This window comes from Bos indicus, chromosome 5 (genome assembly GCF_029378745.1).
Source record: "Bos indicus isolate NIAB-ARS_2022 breed Sahiwal x Tharparkar chromosome 5, NIAB-ARS_B.indTharparkar_mat_pri_1.0, whole genome shotgun sequence".
NCBI classification, from domain to species: Eukaryota; Metazoa; Chordata; class Mammalia; order Artiodactyla; family Bovidae; genus Bos; species Bos indicus.
The window spans coordinates 102,976,600-103,000,586 of NC_091764.1; the positions used below are offsets into that span (position 1 = coordinate 102,976,600).

The 23,987-nt window shown below is 44.4% G+C and overlaps 2 protein-coding genes and 1 pseudogene across 2 annotated transcripts in view; 1 reads left to right on the forward strand and 2 right to left on the reverse strand.

Annotated features, from left to right (window-relative positions):
* The window catches only part of LOC139182962 (antigen WC1.1-like), a gene marked incomplete in the record, with an annotated part of 771,738 nt that overhangs the window by 345,085 nt on the left and 402,666 nt on the right, over window positions 1-23,987 (reverse strand).
* On the reverse strand, window positions 10,002-10,789 carry LOC139182966 (COP9 signalosome complex subunit 8 pseudogene; annotated as a pseudogene).
* Window positions 11,028-23,284, forward strand: LOC139183045 (antigen WC1.1-like). Its single transcript, XM_070788784.1, has 9 exons — window positions 11,028-11,075; window positions 11,347-11,360; window positions 11,447-11,829; window positions 12,909-13,223; window positions 20,997-21,038; window positions 21,127-21,441; window positions 21,697-21,729; window positions 22,293-22,430; window positions 22,877-23,284. Exons 1-9 carry the CDS (start codon window positions 11,028-11,030, stop codon window positions 23,116-23,118), a joined length of 1,530 nt encoding a protein of 509 aa, XP_070644885.1. The 3' UTR covers window positions 23,119-23,284.

Below are 23,987 nucleotides of genomic sequence, written 5' to 3' on the forward strand. Positions count from 1 at the left end.
GGGAAGATCAATACTCGATTCTACAAAAGTTATTCTCCACAGGTCAACAGATTCCACACCCAGACCCTGTGAGATCTCACAGTCTGAAGATATTGACCAGGGTGATCAGGGGAGAGAAAGGCACTCGTGGTTTTTGATGAACCATTTCTACCCCAGTCCCAGTGGTGGGACCCAGCTGTCAGGACTATGGAAGCAGGAGGTCAAAGGACCGTGTTGCTCATATAAGGAGATGTTGAGGATTCAGAAGCTCATTGGTGTCAGAGCTTCAGAAAGTGGCTGATGCAGCCTCTGATAGTGCCTGAAATGGTAAAAGGTATCGCTATTGGTTCTCTGGAGGGAGGGTGTAAGGGGTGGTCTATATAGACTCCGGTCAGCACCCTGACACCTCCTCACAGGCTGATCCTGCAGCTGGGACTGTGACCTTGAGGACGTGGGGTCAGGATGGCTCTCAGCAGACACCTCTCCCTGCGCGGACTCTGTGTCCTCCTCCTCAGCACCATGGTGGGTGGTCAAGGTAAGAGCTGCCCCTCTGTCCTGGGTCCACAGCAGGGAGTGGATTCCTTGGTGAAGGGAAAGGTGTCTGGAGTTATGCAACCTGGCCTCAGTGTTTTTTTTTTTTTTTCTAATTTTATTTTATTTTTAAACTTTACATAATTGTATTAGTTTTGCCAAATATCAGAATGAATCCGCCACAGGTATACATGTGTTCCCCATCCTGAACCCTCTTCCCTCCTCCCTCCCCATACCATCCCTCTGGGTCGTCCCAGTGCACTAGCCCCAAGCATCGAGTATCGTGCATCAAACCTGGACTGGCAACTCGTTTCTTACATGATATTTTACATGTTTCAATGCCATTCTCCCAAATCTTCCCACCCTCTCCCTCTCCCACAGAGTCCATAAGACTGTTCTATACGTCAGTGTCCCTTTTGCTGTCTCGTACACCGGGTTATTGTTACCATCTTTCTAAATTCCATATATATGCGTTAGTATACTGTATTTATGTTTTTCCTTCTGGCTTACTTCACTCTGTATAATAGGCTCCAGTTTCATCCACCTCATTAGAACTGATTCAAATGTATTCTTTTTAATGGCTGAGTAATACTCCATTGTGTATATGTACCACAGCTTGGCCTCAGTGTTTTTGACCAAAAAAGAACCATGCTGATGTGAATACTGGTCCATCTCCTATGGGGGGTCCATTGGTCATAGCAGCAGATTTTACAGAGCAGTGAGGTTTGGTCTGGACCAAGCTGGGTCAGCCTAAGTCACCTCTATGGTCTCCCTTGTTTTCAGGGAGCTTCTAGGAGTCCCAGTGGCTCCCAGTATGTGGAAGGTCCAGTGACTGAGCTCAGCTGGGACTCTGGGCTGTTCCCACATGCTCCACGTGCCTGGTGTGTGAGCACTGACCCTGGGTCCCTGTGTATCCTGTGTCTTCGATCCTGTAGGCTCTGTGATTGTGTGTGTGTATGTGTGTGTGTATGTGTGCAGATGAGAAGTGTGTTGAGGGTGTGTGTGTGTGAGGGTATGAAGAGTGTGTGTGTGTGAGTATGTGAGGGTGTGTATGTGTGAGGGTGTATGTGGGTGTGAAGAGTGTATGTGTTTGTGGAGTGTGTGAGGAGTGTTCAAATGATGTATTAATGTGTGTGAGAAGTATGTGTGGGTAAGTGTGGGTGAGTGAGGAGTGTGTGAGGAGTGTGTGAGGGTGTGTGAGGCTGTGTGAGGCTGTGTGTGTGTCTGTATGAGGGGAGGTGGAGCCTGTCTGTGTGAAAGGAACAGAGCTGCTGAGCAGGGAGTGAGTCCGCTGGTCTGTGAAGCACACAGGGTGTCCATAGAGCTGGGTGTCATGGCCGCTGCATGTAACTGGATCAGAGATAATCGTGCACTTGCATGCCTCTCTCTGGCTCTGTCCCCCATCTCTCGGGCTCCCCTCTGCTTGTTGCCATGTCTGCCCAGCACTGGGCTCTGTGAGAGGCTCTGCCTGCTGGCCTTACGTGTTCCCACCACGTGTCCATTGGGGAGCAGAGAAGCCCGCATCCAGGAGAGGGGACCTCTTGTCTGTTCAGTTCAGTTCAGTTCAGTCGCTCACTGATGTCTGACTCTTTGCGATCCCAGGGACCGCAGTATTCCAGGCCTTCCTGTCCATCACCAACTCCTGGAGTCTACCCAAACTCATGTCCATTGAGTCGGTGATGCCATCCAACCATCTCATCCTCTTTCGTCCCCTTCTCCTCCCACCTTCTCTCTTTCCCAGCTTCAGGGTCTTTACAGATGTGTTAGCTCTTCACATCAGGTGTCCAAAGTATTGGAGTTTCAGCTTCCACATCAGTCCTTCCAATGAACGACTTGTCCCTCTGTTTGTAAAGATCAGTTGATGTGCAGGCCCATGTGTATAAGTTCCCAAGCCCCTGCTTTGGTCCCCATGACTCATTTCCTGATATGCCGGGGTCCTGGGATGGTCCTTTCCCCTCCCAGGATCTGCTATGACTCTGTAGGGAGCACTTTCTCTCATGACCTCTCCTGTCCCTCCCTCCCTGGGAGCTGTTTTCCCCTGAGTGAGGGTGGAGTATGTTACCAATCCTTCTGTCGTGGTCTGCAAGGTTTCTTTGGACAAATCCGCTGATCTCCTTATGGGAGTTCTCTTGGGTGACAGATTTTTTTCTTCTCTTTAGACTTTCAGAATTCTCTCTTTCTCTTTGCATTTGAACAGTTTACTCTGTGAGTCTTGGAGAAGGTTGTTTTGGATTGAAATTTTGGGGTGACTTATTAGCTTCTTAAACTTAGATGCACAGATTTTTCCCAGGTTTGGAAATTCGCAGCCTGTCTTTCTTTCTTTTTTATAATTATTTATTTTTGGCTGTGCTAGGTCTCCTTGCTGCATGCGGGCTTTCTCTCACTGTGGGAAGCAGGGGCTACTCCTTACTGCAGTGCACAGGCTTCTCACTGCAGTGGCTTCTCTTGCTGGAGACCACAGGCTCTAGGTGCACAGGTTTCAGCAGCTGTGGCACACTGGCTTAGTTGCTCTGCAGGCATGTGGAATCTTTCTGGGCCAGGGGTTGAACCCATGTTCCCTACTTTGGCAGGTGGATTCTTAACCACTACACCACCAGGGAAGTCCTCAGCCCTTAATTCTTTTCTCCTTCACTTCTTCTGCTATGACTCCAGTCCATACACTTTCTCTTTATGGTGTCCACTGGCTTTCTATATTCCTTTCACTCTCTTTTCGCTCCTCTATTTGGATGCTTTCAACTAATCTTTATTCTAACACATTTATTCTTTTTTCTTTTTCTTTCCCTTGGTCAAGTCTGTTGTTGAATCTCTGTGCTGAATTCTTCAGTTTACTCATTGTATTGTGCATGTTAAGTCACCTCAGTCATGTCTGACTCTTTGTGACCCTATGGACTGTAGCCCACCAGGCTCTTCTGTCCATAGGATTCTCCAGGCAAGAATACTGAAGTGGGTTGTCATGCACTCCTCCAGGGGATCTTCTGGACCCAGGGATCAAACCCAAGTCCCTTACATTTCCTGCACTTGCAGACAGGTTCTTTACCACTAGTGCTACCTGGGAAGCCCATTCATTTATTATTCAGCTTCAAAATATCTGGTTGAAGAATTGAAGAAGTGAAAGTCACTCAGTCATGTTTGACTCTTTGTGACCCCATGGGTACACAGTCCATGGAATTCTCCAGGCCTTACTGGAGTGGGTAGTCTTTCCCTTCTTCAGGGGGTCTTCCCAACCCAAGTATCAAACCCAAGTCTCCAGCATTTCAGACTGATTCTTTACCAGCTGAGCCACAAGAGAAGACTGCAGTGGGTAGCCTATTCCTTCTCCAGCATATATTCCTGATGCAGGATTTGAACCGGGGTCTACTGCATTGCAGGTGGATTCTTTAGCAACTGAGCTATCAGAGAATCACAAAATATCTGGTTGGTTCTTTTTTTTTTAAGTAGAGTCTTCTGATGCTGGGAAAGACTGAAGGTGGGGGGAAAAGGGGACAACAGAGGATGAGATGCTTGAATGGCATCACTGACTGAATGGATATGAGTCTGAGTAAACTCCGTGAGTTGGTGATGGACAGGGAGGCCTGGAGTACTGTAGTCCATGGGGTCTCAAAGAATCAGACATGACTGAGTGACTGAACTAAACTGAACTGAACACTGGGAATGTCTCCATCTATGATGTTCCTACTAATGAACTCCTTTTTATGTGCAGAAACCAGAGTCATCTTATGATTTAATCGCTAAAGTGACATCTCATGACTTTTGTCAAATTCCATTTGTTAGATGTGTGTTACAGGTACATTGGAGTGTGGAATTACACAAAGATATGAACACCAGATAGCAGGAATAACCAGGACATTTTAGAGCCCGTTACCCCAGCCCTCTGTTCCTGAGCTGGATGAGATGCTTCCTATGGACAGGGAAGGAGAGGGAGCATTCCTCCCTGGATCCCACGCCATGAGCTGCAACTGAGATGGAGAAGCTGGGCCCTAGTATCCTTGGGCACATCTACAGGGAGGGCAACATCCAGAGTCTCTGAAGGCCTGTCCTCAGTGGTGTCCCTGGAGCTGGTTCTACAGGCTCCCGAGAAATACTTGGTGCCTCCCTTCCTGTTCCCTGTTCAGTGATGACACACTGGGGGCTTAGAGTTAGCCACGCTGGGAATGCTTATACCACAGAGGTCAGGAAATACTATATCCCATGCACTGTTTTGCTCCTCAGAGAGCTAATGTTTTAAATATTATGCCACTCTAAGTCTCCTAAAATCTTTCCTGTCGTGTGTCTCTCTTGCAGCTCTGGAGCTGAGGCTGAAGGATGGAGCCCACCGCTGTGAGGGGAGTGGAAGTGAAGCACCAAGGAGAATGGGGCACAGTGGATGATCTGGACTGGACCTTGAAGGATGCATCTGTAGTGTGCAGACAGCTGGGGTGTGGAGCTGCCATTGGTTTTCCTGGAGGGGCTTATTTTGGGCCAGGACTTGGCCCCATTTGGCTTTTGTATACTTCATGTAAAGGGGTGGAGTCAACTGTCAGTGACTGTAGGCATTCTAATATTAAAGACTATCGTAATGATAGCCATTCCCAAGATGAGGATGCTGGAGTAGTCTGCTCAGGTAAGTCCTGTCTGGTCTGTATGGGGATTTCTAGCAGGAAAAGCCTGTCTTATTACCAGAATGACTCGAGATTACGGATACAGCCTTTAGAACATACTTGGGTGAAGGGTCTTTGTGATGTGTCACAGGAGGCAGAGGTGAGGTCAAAAGTTTCATACAGATTCAGCTTCTGGATTTGACTTCTGTGACACAGTCTCAGCATGGTAATTGTTCTGTATTCTTTGACATAATGGTCAGTAGGGTGTGGCTACACTGATGGTGGGGGGGTGTCATAGGAGAGTTGTAGGCAACAAGGTTTATTATCCTCTTTGGTCCTAAAAGTCAGAGTCACCACACTCTGTCAGGTTGGTATGTGGGTGATATGCCAATAGAACAGGCTCAACCAAACAATGGTGACCCAAAAGGGCATGTGAAGACCCATGGACAAGTGACAATACCCGAAGTCATGGTGCAGTTACACAAGGAAAAGGTGTGAGAGAAATTCAGTGGTGCATTTAAATGTCCCTAGGTCACAGTCAGAGGAGGCCAGAAGTGGGACTTGTGGCAGGGAAAATCTCACCACACTGGCGTACCTGATGAATCGAGTGGGGAGTTCACACCACATTTGCAGGGATGTTGAGGGAGTAGGAAAATGAAGTCTTGAAGTTTACAACACAGTAGCTGAAGCACATCACATTTAAGAGGCAGTGAATCTAAGAGTTCATGGGGTTCTCAAGGCAGGAATACTGAAGTGGTCTGCCTTTCCATCTCCAGTGGACCATGTCTTGTCAGAACTCTCCACTAAGACCCGTCTGTCTTGGGTGGCCCTACATGGCATGGCTCATAGTTTCATTGAGTTAGACAAGGCTGTGGTCCATGAACTGTGAACTTGCAGATGTTCAAGCTGGATTTAGAAAAAACAGAGGAACCAGAGGTCAAATTGCCAACATCCATTCATTCGATCACTGAAAATGCAAGAGAGTTCCGGAAAAACATCTACTTCTACTTTATTGACTATGCCATAGCCTTTAACTGTGTGGATCACAACAAATTGGAAAATTCTTCAAGAGATGGGAATACCAGACCATCTGACCTGCATCCTGAGAAATATGTATGTAGGTCAAGAAGCAAACAGTTAGAACTGGACATGGAACAAAAGACTGGTTCCAAATCGGGAAAGGAGTATGTCAAGGCTGTATATTGTCACCCTGCTTATTTAACTTATATGCAGAGTACATCATGAGAAATGTTGGACTGGATGAAGCACAAGTTGGAGTCAAGATTGTCGGGAGAAATATCAATAACCTTAGATGCAGATTATATCACTTATGGCCGAAAGCAAAGAACTAAAGAGCCTCTTGATGATAGTGAAAGAGGAGAGTGAAAAAGTTGGCTTAAAACTCAACATTCAGAAACTAGGATCATAGCATCTGGTCCCATCACTTTCTGGCAAATAGATGGGGAAACAGTGGAAATAGTGACAGACTTTTTTTCTTTTTCTTTTTGGCTCCAAAATCACTGCAGATGGTGACTGCAGCCATGAAATTAAAAGATGCTTGCTCCTTGGAAGAAAAGCTATGACCAACCTAGACAGCATATTAAAAAGCAGAGACATTTCTTTGCCAGCAAAGACTGGTCTAATCAAAGCTATGGTTTCTCCAGTAGTCCTGTATGGATGTGAGAGTTGGACTATAAAGAAAGCTGAGCACAGAAGAATTGATGAAGACTGAAGAATTGATGAAGAATTGTAGAAGACTCTCGAAAGTCCCTTGGACTGCAAAGAGATCCGACCAGTCCCTCCTAAAGGAAATCATTTCTGGGTGTTCATTGGAAGGACTGATGCTGAAGCTGAAACTCCAGTACTTTGGCCACCTCATGTGAATAACCGACTCATTGGAAAAGACCCTGATGCTGGGAAAGATTGAAGGTGGGAGGAGAAAGGGATGGCAGAATGAGGTGGATGGATGGCATCACCGACTGAATGGACATGAGATAGAGTAAACCCCGGGAGTTGGTGATGGACAGGGAGGCCTGGCATGCTGCAGTCCATGGTGTTGCAGAGTCAGACATGACTGAGGAACTGAACTGAACTGAATTGAAGCTAAGAGGACCTGATGTGACTCTTAAGAAGTACTCAGTGCTACCTAAGTGTGTTTGACCTATGCCAAGGTGGATGCAGGAAAGACAGCAGTGAAACTAGGGTGTGAATAGGCGCTCACAGTATTTGGCAGAGATGTTTCTAGTTGTTATCACAATTGCAGATTGGATGTCCAGGTTATTAATCACATCAGAACAACTGGACTGGAGGAAGATATTGTCAGTTATCACAGTGAATTCCCTAAGGTAGAAGGCTGGTCTTAGGATAGTACCACCCCATCTAATGGGATGGTGGGACAGGGGAGCCCTGAAGACATCTTCAGTAGGTCCTTAACAGCCACAGCCAATCAGCTGTTGGGTGTTTATGTACAGGAATATCATTGGAAAAGTGATCTTTTGTAATCTCACCTTCAGCAGATCTTTGATGATTCTAGTTGATGCCCTTAAAGAAACAATTCTTTTCTTTTTTAAAAAGAACTTTATTGAGGTATGTCTGACATACAAAACTGATAAGTATGCATTTGTGAAACCACTACAGCACTTATGTCATAAGTCTATTCATCTCTTCAAAATGTTTTCTTCCATTCTCTTTATCATTCTTATTAAAAATAATTATTTTCAAGGTGAATTTGAATTTTAGTTAGAAACTTCTGTTTTAAACAAACCTGTTTTCTGGCATCTCAAGTTACCTTCCTCATTGTCACAATGTCATAATCATGGTTCCAACTGAAGATAAATTTGTGGAAATACTACAGGTGTCTCTACCATATTTTGATAAATCATCATCTGAATGAAAATGGAGTGTGTGATGTTGAAACTGTGTGTGAAATTAGAACTCCCAATGTTATCTTAAGAAAACTGATGTCTTGTTATTAATTCCAGTTAATTTATACTTAGAAGTAGAGAATTGGAAGTGCTCTGATATTTAACAAAGGTCTGTCTAGTCAAGGCTATGGTTTTCCAGTGGTCATGTATGGATGTGAGAGTTGGACTGTGAAGAAGGCTGAGCACCGAAGAATTGATGCTTTTGAACTGTGGTGTTGGAGAAGACTCTTGAGAGTCCCTTGGACTGCAAGGAGATCCAACCAGTCCATTCTAAAGGAGATCAGTCCTGGGTGTCCATTGGAAGGACTGATGCTAAAGCTGAAACTCTAATACTTTGGCCACCTCATGTGAAGAGTTGACTCACTGGAAAAGACTCTGATGCTGGGAGGGATTGGGAACAGGAGGAGAAGGGGATGACAGAGGCTGAGTTGACTGGATGGCATCACCGACTCGATGGATATGAGTTTGAGTGAACTCCGGGAGTTGGTGATGGACAGGGAGGCCTGGTGTGCTGCAGTTCATGGGGTCACAAAGAGTCGGACACTACTGAGCAACTGAACTGAACACATAAAATAGATAAATAATAACCTATTGTATAGCACAGGGAACTCTACTCAGTGCTCTCTGGTGACCTAAATAGAAAGTAAATCCAAGAAAGAGGGGAAATATATATGTGTGTCATTGCTCTTTGGTCGCTGAGTTGTGTCTGACTCTTTTGTGACCTCATGGACTGTAGCCTGCGACATTCCTTTGTCCATAGGATTTCCCAGGCAAGAATACTGGAGTGGGTTGCCATTTCTTTCCCCAGAGGATCTTCCCAACTAGGGATGGAACCCCAGTCTCCTATTTGGCAGGCAGATTTTTTTTTACCACTGAGTCACCTAGGAACCCCTTACATGTATATATAACGTATTGAATTTGCTGTACAGCAGAAGCTACCATAATGTCGTAAAGCCATTATGCTCAAATAAAAATTAATACAAATAAATAAAATAAACTCTCTGTCAGGTAACTCTAAGAGCCAAATACTCTGGGAAATTTTTTAAATGTTTCTTTTTTTTTTTAATTAAGAAATTTGTACTTTAATAGAGACAATGACAAACTAGAACACATCCGCAGGAAGACAGGATAGTGAAACCTCTAGAAACTACTTTCAATAAAACAGTTGAAGAATTCAATTAAATATGTATTGAACAAAGGCAGAATAAATGAACTAGGGGGTGGATTTAACCTGAAAATACAATACACAACTTCAAATGTTCAGAGGGCTGTCACACAAAAAAAGGAAAGACGTGTTCAGTATTTCTCCCATGGGCAGAATCTGACCCAAGGCATAAACATAAGCAACCTATAGGCTGCAGACCAGTTGTACAAAGTGTATCACGTAATAGCTTCTTTCCCCAACAATGCATTCCACACTGACATCTCCCTTCTTCTGAAAGGAAGTATTACAGCTTCATACTTCTCACAAATGTCTTAAATGTTGCACTTTCATGGCAAGCCCTCCACAGCCAGCAATGGATGTACTCACGCTCTCAGAAAAAAAATCTAAAGCAAACTGGTTTACCAGGGAAATGGTCTTGTTCCTCAGCTCGGTCTCAGCATTTTGTATTTGTGATTCTCAGGTGGGCAGAGGAAAAGAGCATGGTCTCCAAAGAGGGTGTGAATTACTATCCCCAGCAATGCAGACACTGCCTCTGGGGTGTCCTCCTCACACTGCAATGCACCACGGTGACTACTAACCTACGGTGCAGGTGGGAGGATGCGCTGTGCGCCGTGGCAGGAACAACACTTGACGACCACTGTTCTACAAGAAGCAGGAGGGCTGTATTTACGAGTCACTAGGAAACATAAACTGCATAATACTGCTGGACTCCAAATTGTCAAACATTACAAAACGAGAAATGTTTCAACAACCATTCAGCATGTTTTAAGGACAAAATGTATATAATATACTTGATATTGTATATGTATTTTATCACATAGTAAAGTATGCCAAGGTGATTCATTCATCCAATAAAATTGAAAATAAAAATTTTACATTTCTCTACTTGTCAGTATTCAGGCTTCTGAAGGTGGATCTTGAACTCAGAATGGTCAGTTTTTGAGGAAAGCCACATAATCGGTGAGTCTGGCTAACTGCTGCTCTTTGGGGATGGGTGGAACAGGGGCGGGCTCTGATAAGGAAATAAACCTGTTAAAGGAAACATCCAGGGCCCCTGCAACTGGCTTCTTGGGCATGACTATCCTTATGGTGGAGTCGGCTTGCCAGCCTTGTTCAAGGATACCTTTCACAGCCTCCTCTACAGGGAGTCCAACAGAGGCTGCGAAATCATCGGCGATGATGGAGGTATAGGCTTGGGAGACCAGGGCGAAGGCTCGTCTCCAGGTTGCATCTCTGAGAGCTTCCATGATTGATTGGACAGCCTCAGACCACTGATGGGCGTTGATGGTGCTGTAGACCCCGGGGAAGTCCCTCTGCCATATCCGCTGGCCAACTGACCAGATCCCCCCAAGTTCCGAGTTTGCAGATTTTATAGCAGGTGGTATTCTTTTCCAAAGATATCTTGCATTGTTCATGTCATTATGGAGTAGATACAAAGCTAGAAGCTGACCATACACTGGGGGTGTAGCAATTCCTCCTGGAGCCTCGAGCTCCTGGTTCTCGCACTGATCCAGCAACTTTTTGAAACTAAAGGAACTTTCCGCCATCACCGCCACTGGCATTTTCCAAGCCGGTCCCCCGCCGCGCCTCCTCAGCAGAACCAGGCCCCACTCTGTCCCCCTAAATGTTTCTTTTTCCTCTTGTTTTCCATGAGATCTCTTTTATTTTTATTTTTTTGAGATCTCTTTTATATAAGTGTTTTTAAAATCACAAACATTGTAGATAAAAAATTGAACAAATCCTTCAGAAAGGATTTTGTTTTGCTTACTCTATTTAGGGGTAGATTAAGGATAGAGCAACTTATTTAACTCATTCTTAGGGCAAAGCTTGGCTTAAAACAGGAATCGTGGCATGTCAGGACCAGGGCTGTTCATAGAGAAAGGGAACACCAAGATTATGGTAACTTTACTGGTATGTTACAGCTTTCATCTCAGCTCCATCACTAGGTCATTATTATTATTATTTTTTAATTTTGAACTTTTTACTTTGTATTGGGTTTAGCCGATTAAAAATGTTGTTACAGTTTCAGGTGAACAGGCAGGGACTCGTCCATACATACACATGTATCCATTTCCCCCCAAACTCCCCTCCCCTCCTAAAAATTATTTTGCTTAACTGAGTTTCCTGCTCTTCAACCCTCCCAACCCTCTAATCATCGGTCTTTTTTCAGGAAACCGCACGCAGGTGCTGCCCCAGTGCAATGACTCCGTGTCTGAAACAAGCAGGGTCTGCAGCCTCAGAGGAGAGAGCTCCCTACTGCTCGGGTGAAGGTCCCACAGGACAGAAGACCCTATTCATTCCCCAGGTCAACGCCTCATTGTCCCATTTCTCACTCCTCACAGTAGACAGCTCCGCCTGGTGGATGGGGGCGGTCCCTGCGCCGGGAGAGTGGAGATCCTTGACCAGGGCTCCTGGGGCACCATCTGTGATGACTACTGGGACCTGGACGATGCCCACGTGGTGTGCAGGCAGCTGGGCTGTGGAGAAGCCCTCAGTGCCACGGGGTCTGCTCACTTCGGGGCAGGATCAGGGCCCATCTGGCTGGACGACCTGAACTGCACAGGAAAGGAGTCCCACGTGTGGAGGTGCCCTTCCCGGGGGTGGGGGCGGCACGACTGCAGACACAAGGAGGACGCCGGGGTCATCTGCTCAGGTCAGCACTCCACACTGTCCACCTGCTAGGGGAGGGGAGGGCCCAGGAGGACGGGAGTCTGAACCCTGAGGGAGAGATGCTGAAAGGACCAGAGAAGGAGGCTTCCTCCCATGAAGCCTGTCTTTCCAGCAGACGTGAAGACGAGGTGCTTTCACTGCCTCGTGCAGCAGTTGAGATTCTGGTCCTTTCTCCTCAGTAGTGTTTGCTGGCAGAGCCTTTTCTCAGTTTTCCTTGAAATCAGGGCTCACTCTTCTGGTACATATGGTAGAGAAGTCTTAAATCCAAGGTGCTAGTTTTTTTGTTTTGTATCAAATTTCCACATAGTTAATGGTTTAAAACAACACATGTACTTCCTTACACTTCTGTAGCTTAGATGTCCAGCAGGAATCTCACTGGATGGGGATCAAGGTTTCAGTAGAGTCACATCACCTCTAAGCCTCTGGGAAAGAATCTGTTTCTTGTCTTTTCAAGCTTCTAAAAACTGCCTGCCTGCTTTTGTTCATAACCCCCTTCTGTTCATCATCAGACCAGCATCGCTCCACATCTCTAACTGTTATATTCACATCTCCTTCTAACCAGAACGAGGAAAAGTATTCCACTCTAAAGGATAGTGAGTCTAAGATTGTGATTAGACTGTGCTCAGGTGGTTAATCCATATTTCAGGGTAATCTCAAGGTCCTTACCTTAATCACATCTGTAAAGTCTCCTTTGCCAGATAAGGAAACAGTCACAGGTCCATTAGTCTATCTGCCTCCACACTGTCCACATCACATCCCTTTCATACACTCTTTTTGATGTTTTGTCAGGAAGCAGGTATCAGCTTCCACTCCCTTTCAGGTGTCCAGGTTGGTCTTCCTCTCAGTACATATCCACTACATCATGGTGATAGAAATATTTAGAAAGACAGACACAGATGGACAAAGTCAGATAAAAATGAGACAGGTTTCACTCTGGTCATCTAGTGGATTTGCTTCCTCAGCTGAGTCAGAGATGAGTGTTCACAATTCTGGGGAGAGAGGAAAACCCAGAGCACTGAGTGGGGTGCTCACTGTGTCCCATCTCCTTACCTTCAACCTCAGAGTTCCTGGCCCTCAGGATGGTGAGTGAGGACCAGCAGTGTGCTGGGTGGCTGGGAGTTTTCTACAATGGGACCTGGGGCAGTGTCTGCCGCAGCCCCATGGAAGACATCACTGTGTCCGTGATCTGCAGACAGCTTGGCTGTGGGGACAGTGGAAGTCTCAACGCTTCTGTTTGTCTCAGGGAAGGTTCTAGACTCCAGTGGGTAGATTTAATCCAATGTTGGAAAACTGATACCTCTGTCTGGCAGTGTCCTTCTGACCCTTGGGAATACAGTTCCTGCTCTCCAAAGGAGGAAGCCTACATCTCATGTGCAGGTGACTTACTGTCTGTTTCTGTGTCTGTCCCAACCCTGTAGGATAGTATTCAGATTTGATATTTTAAAATCTAAGTGCTACATTTAAGTTGAGTTTATAAAGTGAAGTTGGATGGAGCTAATTTAATCCACATGTTCCAAACTTGCTTTATTAAAAGTTTTTAATTGATATAATTGACATAACATTATGTTGTTTGCTGTGTGCAACATAATGCTTATATATTTGTGTGTATTGATAAATGATCACTACAGTAAGTCTAGTTATATCCATGACCATATATATAGTTAAATATTTTTCTTATATGATGAGGGTGTTTAAGATGTATTTTCTTATCATTTTTCAAATAGACAGTATGGTATTCACTATAGTCACCATGCTGTATGTTATATCTCTTCACCTATTAATTTTACAACTCAAATTTATACCTTTTGACTACATTTGCCACACCAAATTCCCCACCTCTGGCAGCCACCAACTACTCAGCATCTCTGAACTTGTGTTTTGTTTTAAGATTACACATATAAATGAGATTTTATGGTATTTTCCTTTCTCTGTCTGATTTATTTCACCTAGCCTAATGCCTTCAAGGTCCATCCTTGTTGAAACTGGCAAAAATTTCTTCTTTTTTATGGGTGGATATATGTCTATATTACATTTTTTTTTATCCATTCATCCATCAGTGAAGACTTACCTTGTTTGGCTCTTGTATATATTGCTATAAAATACTAAAAAGTAATGCTGTTAAAGTGCTTCAGTCAATATATCAGCAAATTTGGAAAATTCATCAGTGGCCACAGGACCGGAGAAGGTCAATTTTCATTCCAATCCTGAAGAAGGGCAGTGCCAAAGAATGTTCAAACTACTGCACAATTGTGCTCATTTCACATGCTAGAAAGGTTATGCTCAAAGTTTTTCAAGCTAGGTTTCAGCAATAAGTGAACTGAGAACTTCCAAGATGTACAAACTGGGTTTAGAAAAGGCAGAGGAACCAGAGATCAAATTGCCAACATTTGTTGGATCATAGAGTAAGCCAGAGAATTCCAGAAAAACATCTGCTTCATTGACTAGACTAAAGCCTTTGACTATGTGGATCACAACGAATTGTGGAAAATTCTTAAAGAGATGAGAATACCAGACCACCTTATCTACCTCCTGAGAAACCTGTATGCAGGTCAAGAAGCAACAGTTGAAACTGGATATAAACAACTGACTTGTTCAAAATTGGGAAAGGAATTCATCAAGGCTGTATATTGTCACCCTGTTTATTTAAATTATATGTAGAATACATCATGGGAAATGCCAGGCTGAATGAATCACAAGCTGGAATCAAGATTGCCATGAGAGATATCAACAACCTCAGATATGCAGATGATACTACTCTATTGGAAGAAAGAGAAGAGGAACTAAAGAGCTTCTTGTTGAGGGTGAAAGAGGAGAGTGAAAAAGTTGGCATAAAGCTCAACATTCAACATTCAACATTCTAAAAATTAAGATCATGGCATCTGGCCCCATCACTTCATGGCAAATAAAAAGGGAGAAAGTGGATACAGACAGATTTTCTTTTCTTGGGCTCCAAAATCACTGCTGGTGGTGATGGTAGCCATGAGATTAAAAGAGGCTTGCTCCCTGGAAGGAAAGCTATGACACACCTAGACAGAGTATTAAAAAGCAGAGACATCACTTTGCTGACAAAGGTCCATATAGTCAAAGTTATGTTTATTTCAGTAGTCATGTATGGATGTGAGAGTTGGATTATAAAGAAGCTGAGTGCCAAAGAGTTGATGCTTTTGAATTGTGGTGCTTGGATGCAACAAATAAATTGTGAGTCCCTTGGACAGCAAGGAGATCCAACCAGTCCATTCAGGGAATCAACTCTGAATATTCATCCGAAGGACTGATGCTGAAGCTGAAGCTCCAGTACTTCTGCCACCTGATGAGAAGAGCTGACTCATTGGAAAATACCCTGATGCTGAGAAAGACTGAAGGCAAAAAGGAGAAGTGGGCCACAGAGGATGAGATAGTTAGATAGCATCACCAATTCAGTGGACATGAATTTGAGCAAACTTTAGGAGATAGTGAAGCACAGAAGAACCTGGCATGCTGCAGTCCATGAGGTTGCAGAGAGTCAGACACAACCTAACAACTGAACAAATATTGCTGCACTGAACATTGTTGTTTCAAGTTAGTGTTTCCTTCAGATAAATGCCCCAAAGTGAAATTGCTAAATCATATGGCAATTCTATTTTTAATTTTTGATGCACCTCAATACTGTTTCCATAGGGGCTGCATCAACTTACATTCCCTCTAACTGTGCAAAAGCTTTCCTGTCTCTTCACATTCTCCTCAACTCCTGTTATTTCTTCTTTTTGATAAAAGCCTTTCTAGAGGATATGAGGTGATATCTCATTGTGGTTTTGATTTGTATGTTCTGATGATTAATAGTGTTGAGCACATTTTCATGTACCTATTGTCAAGTTGTATGTATTCTTTAAAAAAATATTTATCAGTTTCTCTGCCCATTGTTTTAAAGCCATATTGTTTGATTTTTGCTACTGAGTTGTGTGAGTTCCTTGTGTATTTAGGATAATAATCGTTATCAGAAATATAATATGTAAATATTTTCTCCAGTTCCATAGGTTGCTTTTTCATTTTGTTGATGGTTTCCTTAATTGGGCAGAAGCTTTGTAGCCTTATGTGGTCCCAACTGCTTGTTTTTACTCTTGTTCCCTTTGATTTGGTGTCAAATCCAAAAAATCCTCATGAAGACTGATGTCAAAGATTTTATTTTCTGTTTTTTCCTGTAGAAATTTTATGGCTTTAGGACTTGTGATCAAGTCTTTAATCTACTTTGAGTTAATTTTTGTGTGGTGTAAGATAGTGGTTCAGTTTCATTCTTTTGCATGCGGCTGTCCAGTTTCCCAATGCCATTTACTGAAAAAACTGTCCTTTCCTCATTGTATGCTCTTGGCTTCTTTGTAAAAAATTAATTGACGTACAAATGTGGGTTTATTTCTGGGCTCTCTATTCTGTTCCATTGATCTCTGTGTCCATTTTTATACCAACAACGTACTGTTTTGATTAATATAGCTTTGTAACATAGTTTGAAAACAAGAAGTATGACACTTCCAGCTTTATTACTCTTTCTCAAGATTGCTTTGGTATTCAGTGTCTTTTGTGGTTCCATGCAAATTTTAGGATTGTTTGTCTGTATCTGTGAAAGTTTCCATGGAAATTTTGGTAAGGATTGCAGTGAATCTGTAGATTGCTTTGGGTAGTATGGGCATGTTAATAATATTAGATCTTCCAATCCATGAGCACAGAATATCTTTCCATTTATTTGAGTCATCTTCAGTGTCTTTCATCAATATTTTATAGTTTTCAGTGTACAGGTGCAGGGAGCCGCCGGGAGGACCTCTATCTGTGGCAAAGGTCATGAGGAAGGAGGCTCGACATACGCAAAAGTGGAATTGAGCCTCAGGAGTCCCCCTGGAAATTCTCGAGCATCTACCCCCATAACCAGAGCCTGCCTACTTTACTACTTTGTGCTCTCACCTACACCTCTGACTTTATGGGGGGCTGTCCCCCACCACCTCTTTGGGAGAAGGAGTTAACTTAGAGCTCCAGTTAATATAATTTCTGGGCATGACGAGAGTGTTTTAACCTACAAACTCCTCCGAAGGTTCTCTAGCCTGCCTGACAGGCTTGTCTGGCCACATGTGATTGCTCACAGCCTCCCAACCATGAGAGGCACGAGATGCTTTAAACATTCTAAAAACAGATTCTTTAGAAAAGTTAGAAAACCATTAGTATAAGTATAGTGGGCTGATTAGAAATTGTATTGGTAAAGGGTTTTTCATTTGTTGAGCCAATGTTTGTTGCTAAGTCTCCACATCCGCTGCCCTTACACACATTAATGAATATATAGAAGAAATAAGTATTAACCTTTGATATTAATCACGTTAGACCTTAGGCTAAGTAAATTCTTTCCTTAATTAAAACCCACTACACTCTCACCCTGTAGGAATGTAACTTTATCTGGTACCTTCAGAAGGTGGAGTCTTTTTTAAGAATAATCACCCCTGGAGAAATAAGTGTCCTGGTTGACTGACTGCTGTCATAAGGAGAGGGTCATAAATTGTCAGCAGGCCCCATGGCCAGAAGATGATGTAACACCCCTAAGACCTCTGTATACATTTGTATGAAGCACCTGACTTTGATAAAAGTCAGGACTGCTGACCCCGTGTGACTTTTGCATAACATCTCAGTGTATAAAAGTAGACCATGGAAAATAAAGAATTGGGATCAGTTTCTCGAAATACTGGTCTCCCCATGTCGCTCTCTCTCAAACTCTGGCTGAATCTCCGTCTGGAGTTCGGAACCCACCAAGCTTACTGATTTTGCCTGGGCTTCTAAGATCCAACTGGGGAGGCCTCAGTGTCTCCTCTCCTTCGGGAGAATGGAAGGACGCCTGCGGCCTACGTAAGTGGTACAAACTTCTTGTCTTGAAGTTTTATTGGTCTCCCGCGTAAACCAAGCTACTCAGCCTCTTTTCTCCACTGAATTTTCCTGCTGAGCTATCTTCATTCTATTACCCTTTACATCTCTAATTAATATCTAATTGAAGCTATTGTATCCTGATCCTCGCTGACGCCGTCCCAGCTTCGAACTCCCTGGATCAGCCGGGGCTGGACCTCGGCATACAGGTCTTTCACCTCCTTGGTTAAGTTTATTCCTAGATATTTTATTCATTTTCATGCAAATGTAAATCAAATTGTTTTCTCAGTTTCTCCTCATGGCAGTTTATTGTTAGTGCATAGAAATGCAACTGATTTTTGTATATAGATTTTTCATTCTACAACTTTACTGAGTGTATTAGTTCTCATATTTTTGGTGAAATCTTTAGGGTTTTCTATATATAATATCATGTAAGGGAGTCTCCTTCTTCATGACTCTGATGGTAGAGAATCCATCTGCAATGCAAGAGACTCGGGTTTGATCCCTGGGTTGGGAAGATCCCCTGGAGGAGGGAATGGCAACCCACTCCAGTATTCTTGCCTGGAGAATCCCAGTGGGCAGAGGAGCCTGGCAGGTTACAGTCCTTGGAGTTGTAAAGAGTCAGACATGACTGAGTGACTAACACTTTCACTTTTCAATGTGCAAATAGTGTCAGTTTTGCCTCTTCCTTTCAGATTTGCATGTCTGATTTTCTTTTTATTGCCTGATGGATCTGGACAGGACTACCAAAACTAAGTTGAATAAAAGTGGTGAGAGTAGATAATTTTGTCTTGTGTCTGACTTCAGAGGAGAAGCTTTTGTTTTTTTACAGTCAAATATGATGTTACCTGTGAACTTCTCATATGGCCTTAATTATATTGAGATGCAATCCTTCTATAACTACTTTGTAAAAGAGTTTTTATCATAAATGGATTTTGAATTTGTCAAACATTTTTTTCTGCATCCTTTGAGATATGATTTTTACCTTCGTTTTCTTTATTTGGTGTATTACATCTATTAGTTTGTGAATGTTGAATTATCCTTGCATCCTTGGAACAAACATCACTTGATCATGGTGTATGATTCTTTTGGTGCATTGTCAAATTAAGTTTTCTAATATTTTGTTGAGGATTCTTGCACCTATATTTATCAGAGTATTAGCCTGTAATTTTCTTTTCTTGTGGTGTCCTTATCTGGTTTTGGTATCAGAATAATGTTGGCCTCATAAAATAAGTTTGGAAGTGTTTCTTTCTTCTGTTTTTGGAAGAGTTTGAGAAGGCTCCACCACTAAAAATTGTTACATTGGGAAATGGGATTTTGAAAATAAATGTTGAATGAAATAAATAAATGTTGGGGAAGGCAACAAATAGTTAAACCATAGCACCTTACTTACTTCAACATTTCTCTGTCTGTTTCTCTCTCTCCTTCCCTCCCCCTGCATATACACAAACACACACACCCCATTCAGGTACACCTTGAATGGTATGCTGAATGTTGCCTGAAACCCACAGCTAAGAATGTGGAGAGAGATATTTCAAAAGCAGAGGCTCACTCCCTTCCTTGCCTCTCTTTTTTCATCTCTTTGTCTTTTCCATTTGAGGCCAAAGAGGCATTAAACTATTAGACCTTTTATTGATGATATTTTTCCTACAATTAAACACTGGGAGTTGAGAGGTGGTAAAGTCTTTGACCATGAAAATGAGCAACTTGCTCACAAACGTCCTGCCATCATTTTCTCAGAGGTTCTTTGCATAGAGTGGGTAGGAGGTTTGATAGGATGATCTGGAAAGAATATACAAATTTTGATACTTTATGACAGGTACTATTTACCCTTCTGGTTTTTTGTGTTGCTTTGAATTTGTATTTATTTCTCTCAGCTTCAATTCTTTTATATATACTTTTCAGTCTTTTGTTTGTTATTTCCACATCTTCTCAATACAAATTTTTCTCTGTAGGTTTTTTTTTTTTTTTTTTTACTCTATTGCAAAAATTTCTGCCTTACTCAGTGTGTACATATATGTGTCCATATATCTTCTTAGAATTATACTAACTCTTTCCTGTATATTTCCTTTTTAAGAGATTCCTAACCAACACTATGGACTTTTCGGGTGGCTCAGACAGCAAAGAAACTGCCTGCAGTGCAGGAGACCTGGGTTCGATTCCTGAATAGGGAAGATCCAGTGGAGAAAGGAATAGCAATCTACTCCAGTATTCTTGCCTGGAAAATCCTATGGACAGCGTAGCCTGGCGGGCTGCATTCCATAGGTCACAAACAGTCAGACACTACTGAGCAACTAACACACACACACACATAACCAACACTGCATTGTAGATCAATATTGTCCAATTAAAAATAAATTTAGAAAAGAGAGTTTCCTTTTACAACAGTAGTCTTCACTTGCCCATTTGTCACACTGAATAGTAGGTAAGAGTAGCTTATAATCTATCTAATAATTTTCCATTAAAATTACATATATGAGATTTTGAGTATAAATTAACTCTGTTCTTCTGGACTGATTATTTTTAATATGAGCTATTATCATAGACTATTACCATTCACTTATATTTGGTTTACTATTTCACTGATTAGTGTGAATTTAAAGTTTTATTTTACTGAATTTTATTCATCTATTCATTCATTCAATAACTATTTATGAAGCCCTTATCTAGGTATTTAGAAAAGGTTTTCCATACATATTTGTTGAATGAGTGCATACAATGTGCAGGCACTGTCCTAATAGCAGAAACATGGCACATATAAGATATACAAGGTCCTTCTTCTAATGGAACTTTCATTAAGAGTTTGGCCACCTCATGTGAAGAGTTGACTCATTGGAAAAGACTCTGATGCTGGGAGGGATTGGGGGCAGGAGAAGAAGGGGACGACAGAGGATGAGATGGCTGGATGGCATCACTGACTCGATGGACGTGAGTCTGAGTGAACTCTGGGAGTTGGTGATGGACAGGGAGGCCTGGCATGCTGCGATTCATGGGGTCACAAAGAGTCGGACACAACTGAGTGACTGAACTGAACTGAACTGATGTGTACATTTGTAGATGTCTGTGTTTATATTTGCTGTGGGGTGTGAAGACTGATAAACAAGTAAATATTTAAAGTAATTTCAGCTGTGATCAGATGCAGTGAAAGTTTCAGCCCAGGAGTTAATGAATGAGCCTGTGTTTTCATGTGTCATTTGCACTGACCCAAGGACCTTAGATAATCCTATCTGGGGATCACCCCCAGCTGTTCCTGATCCAGTGTTTCCTTCTTGTTTGCAGGAAGAAGACCCAAGAGCTGTCCAACTGCTGCCCCCTGCACAGGTATGTCAGCCCCGCCCCCTCCCCAGTGGCTCCCAGGGGCTCCTTCCTCCCACCAGGGCAGTCACAGGAGGGGCTGCTGCCTTTTCAGACAGAGAGAAGCTCCAGCTCAAGGGAGGAGACAGCAAGCGCTCAGGATGGGTGGAGGTCTGGCATAGTGGCTCCTGGGGCACTGCGTGCAATGACTCCTGGAGCCTGGCAGAGGCTGAGGTGGTGTGTCAGCAGCTGGGCTGTGGCCAGGCCCTGGAAGCTGTGTGGGCTGCGGCGTTTGGCCCTGGAAATGGGAGCATCTGGCTGGACGAGGTGCGGTGCAGGGGCCGGCAGTCCTCCCTGTGGGACTGTGCTGCGGAGCCCTGGGGGCAGAGTGACTGCAAGCACAAGGAGGATGCTGGTGTGAGGTGCTCTGGTGAGTGAGGGGTTCGGGGTCCACCCTGGGTGAGCTGGGGCACTGCGGGGGCACTGGGCTGGGCCAGGCGTGGTGGGGAGTTTGTATTTAGACAGTGTCCAGGTCCTGGGGCTCTGATCTAGGACGGGGGAGCTGCGAGGACGAGACACTGGTGTTGTGGAGACTGAGGTCTGATTTCAGGCTCAGGAGGGAAAAATGGGTTTGCCCTGCTTTCTGGCCAATTTCTTTTCCTCACACTGCTGTTTTTCTCTTTAGGTGTAAGGAAAACATTGCCCCCAACTGCCGTAGGTACTGTGAATACCCATGGGCAGGAGAGAATACTCAAGTCTGGGGACTTGTTCTGTGGGCCCTCTGACAGCTCAGGAGAGGAAAGAGCCTGAGGAGCCCTGGCTGTTGGGGAGGAGCCTGGGGCGTTATGTTGGGGAACTCCTCTGCCTTGGTTCCTGGGGCTGCATTTTTCTCATGACTGGGGCCCAAGGGAGACTGGTTCCTGTGTTGCAGAATCTAAGGTTCTCCCACCTGCCTCTGAGTGTTGCTCCTCTTCAGTGAGGTGCGGGTCCCAAGATTGTTTGATGCTCTGCTCCTGAAGCCCAAGGAGAGGGGATGAGCCAGGTCCTCAGAGGCTGTCTCAGCAGGGCAACTCCCTGACAATCCCTGGCTCTGCCTCAGGGCCACACTGGCCGGAGTGGAGTTGACCCATCTCAGGATGAGACCTGGGGGAGCCAGGTCACTGTCAGTGCACTTGTGTCTGAGGCTGGGATGCCATTGTCTGGAGCCCCTGGAAATGCTGGCACAAGGGGTTTCTCTGTGCCCAGGACCTTCTCCCACCCCTGTTGCCTTGTTCTCTTTAGGGTCCAGACCAGTTTCAAGTCCTCTCCCTGGGATCTTCTCCTTGCCTGGGGTCCTCTGCCTCATCCTGGGGTCCCTTCTCTTCCTGGTCCTCATCATCCTGGTGACTCAGGTGTTCAGATGGAGAGCAGAGTGCAGAGGTGGGCTTCCGGGGGAACCAGTGACCAGGGAGAGTGTGTGGAGGCAGGAGATGGGGCAGGTGTGAGGAGGGGAACCTAGGCCAGGTCTGTGTTGTGAGTCTGAAGAACTCCATGTGCTCCGTGCTGAGCTCTAAGGGGTGAGTAGACAGAGGTTCTTAGGACTGGGGCGTGAACTTTTATAAGTCATAGCCTCTCCTACAAGACCAGAGAGTCGGGGCTGAGCTGTGAATTCAGGTCAGACCAGGAGAGAAGGTGCTGACATGGTGCATGGGGTGGGAGATGATCCTGAGGTCCAGGCAGCCTCTGTGTGAACATCGGGGAGATAAAGCGTGGGCCTGCTGGACTGGGATGTCTGGGGTGGCACCTCTGACCTGCTAGGGGATCTCTCAGCCTGCTATATCAGGGTGTCTGGAGCAGCATCTCTGACCTGCTGGGGCATCTCTCAGCCTTATCCAGCTATGAAGATGCTCTTGCTGAAGCCGTGTACGAGGAGCTCGATCACCTTGTGACTCAGAAGGAGGGTCTTCTGGGCAGCCCAGGTGGGTGTCTCTGCCTGCCCTCCTGGGACCTCTGGTTGTCACACCCACTGGGTGTGTGCATTTTCTCAGCATCTGCAGACCCCACACCTTCCCCAGGCTCACAGAGGCAGCTCTCCAAAGTGACAGGATGGCCTCTCACAGCCCCGTGAGCCCCAGCCTCTGTCTACACTGCAAGAGCCAGACCCATCCCTTCTAAGCCTTAACACTGGTCCCGTGGGTGTGGGAGGGTCATTCTGTGTGTTGTGTGATGTTTGTCTCCACTTTAGGCTTCCTGTCAGATGGTGAGGACAAAATTGACTCCAGATCTGCTCCAGGTAATAAGAGGTGGACCTGCTTCAGCTGAGTGTTGCAGAGGAGAGTTTCCCTCCTCATAGAGAGCAGATGTAAGGGAAGTCTTTCTTTACAGTCTTCTTTTGATGGACCAGAGGGATCACTTGTGTCCGGATCTGGTCTGTCCTTCTCCTCTCTGGCTGTTCTGTGATGTCACACATTTGGGGCCGGGCTCTCTGTGTTAAGAATCACAAGTGACACACACTGGTTTTAAAAATAACATCTGTGAAGCACAGTTTGTCAAAATTCTTTAATAATGCTCAATGGTAGGAGAGTTTCTTTGAGATATATATTTTCAATCAGGAAATATTAAGATATTTAAAGTCATGTTTTGGTTTATGGACACATCAAAATGAAACATGGTCTCAGAGAGAAAAATCTTTTGAAACAAGGAGTGACTGGTGCCTCTATTTAGCATCTCAGAAACTCTGGGTCAGAAGGGATCTTAGGTATGTCCCAGATCAACCCCCTTACTGTGGTTTCATCTGATCCCTGCTCTGCCGTCAGAAGTGCCAGATCAAAGGACTGATGCCTCTGGTAAGGATTACAATGATGCAGAAGAGGTACTAGTGCCTGGGGCTCCTCCTGCCTCTCAGGGGACCAAGGAGGAAGTGCTCCCAAAGAAAGAAGATGGGATGAGGTCTCAGACAGGTGAGTGGGGATTAGCTGATCCCCTGTAATCTCTGGT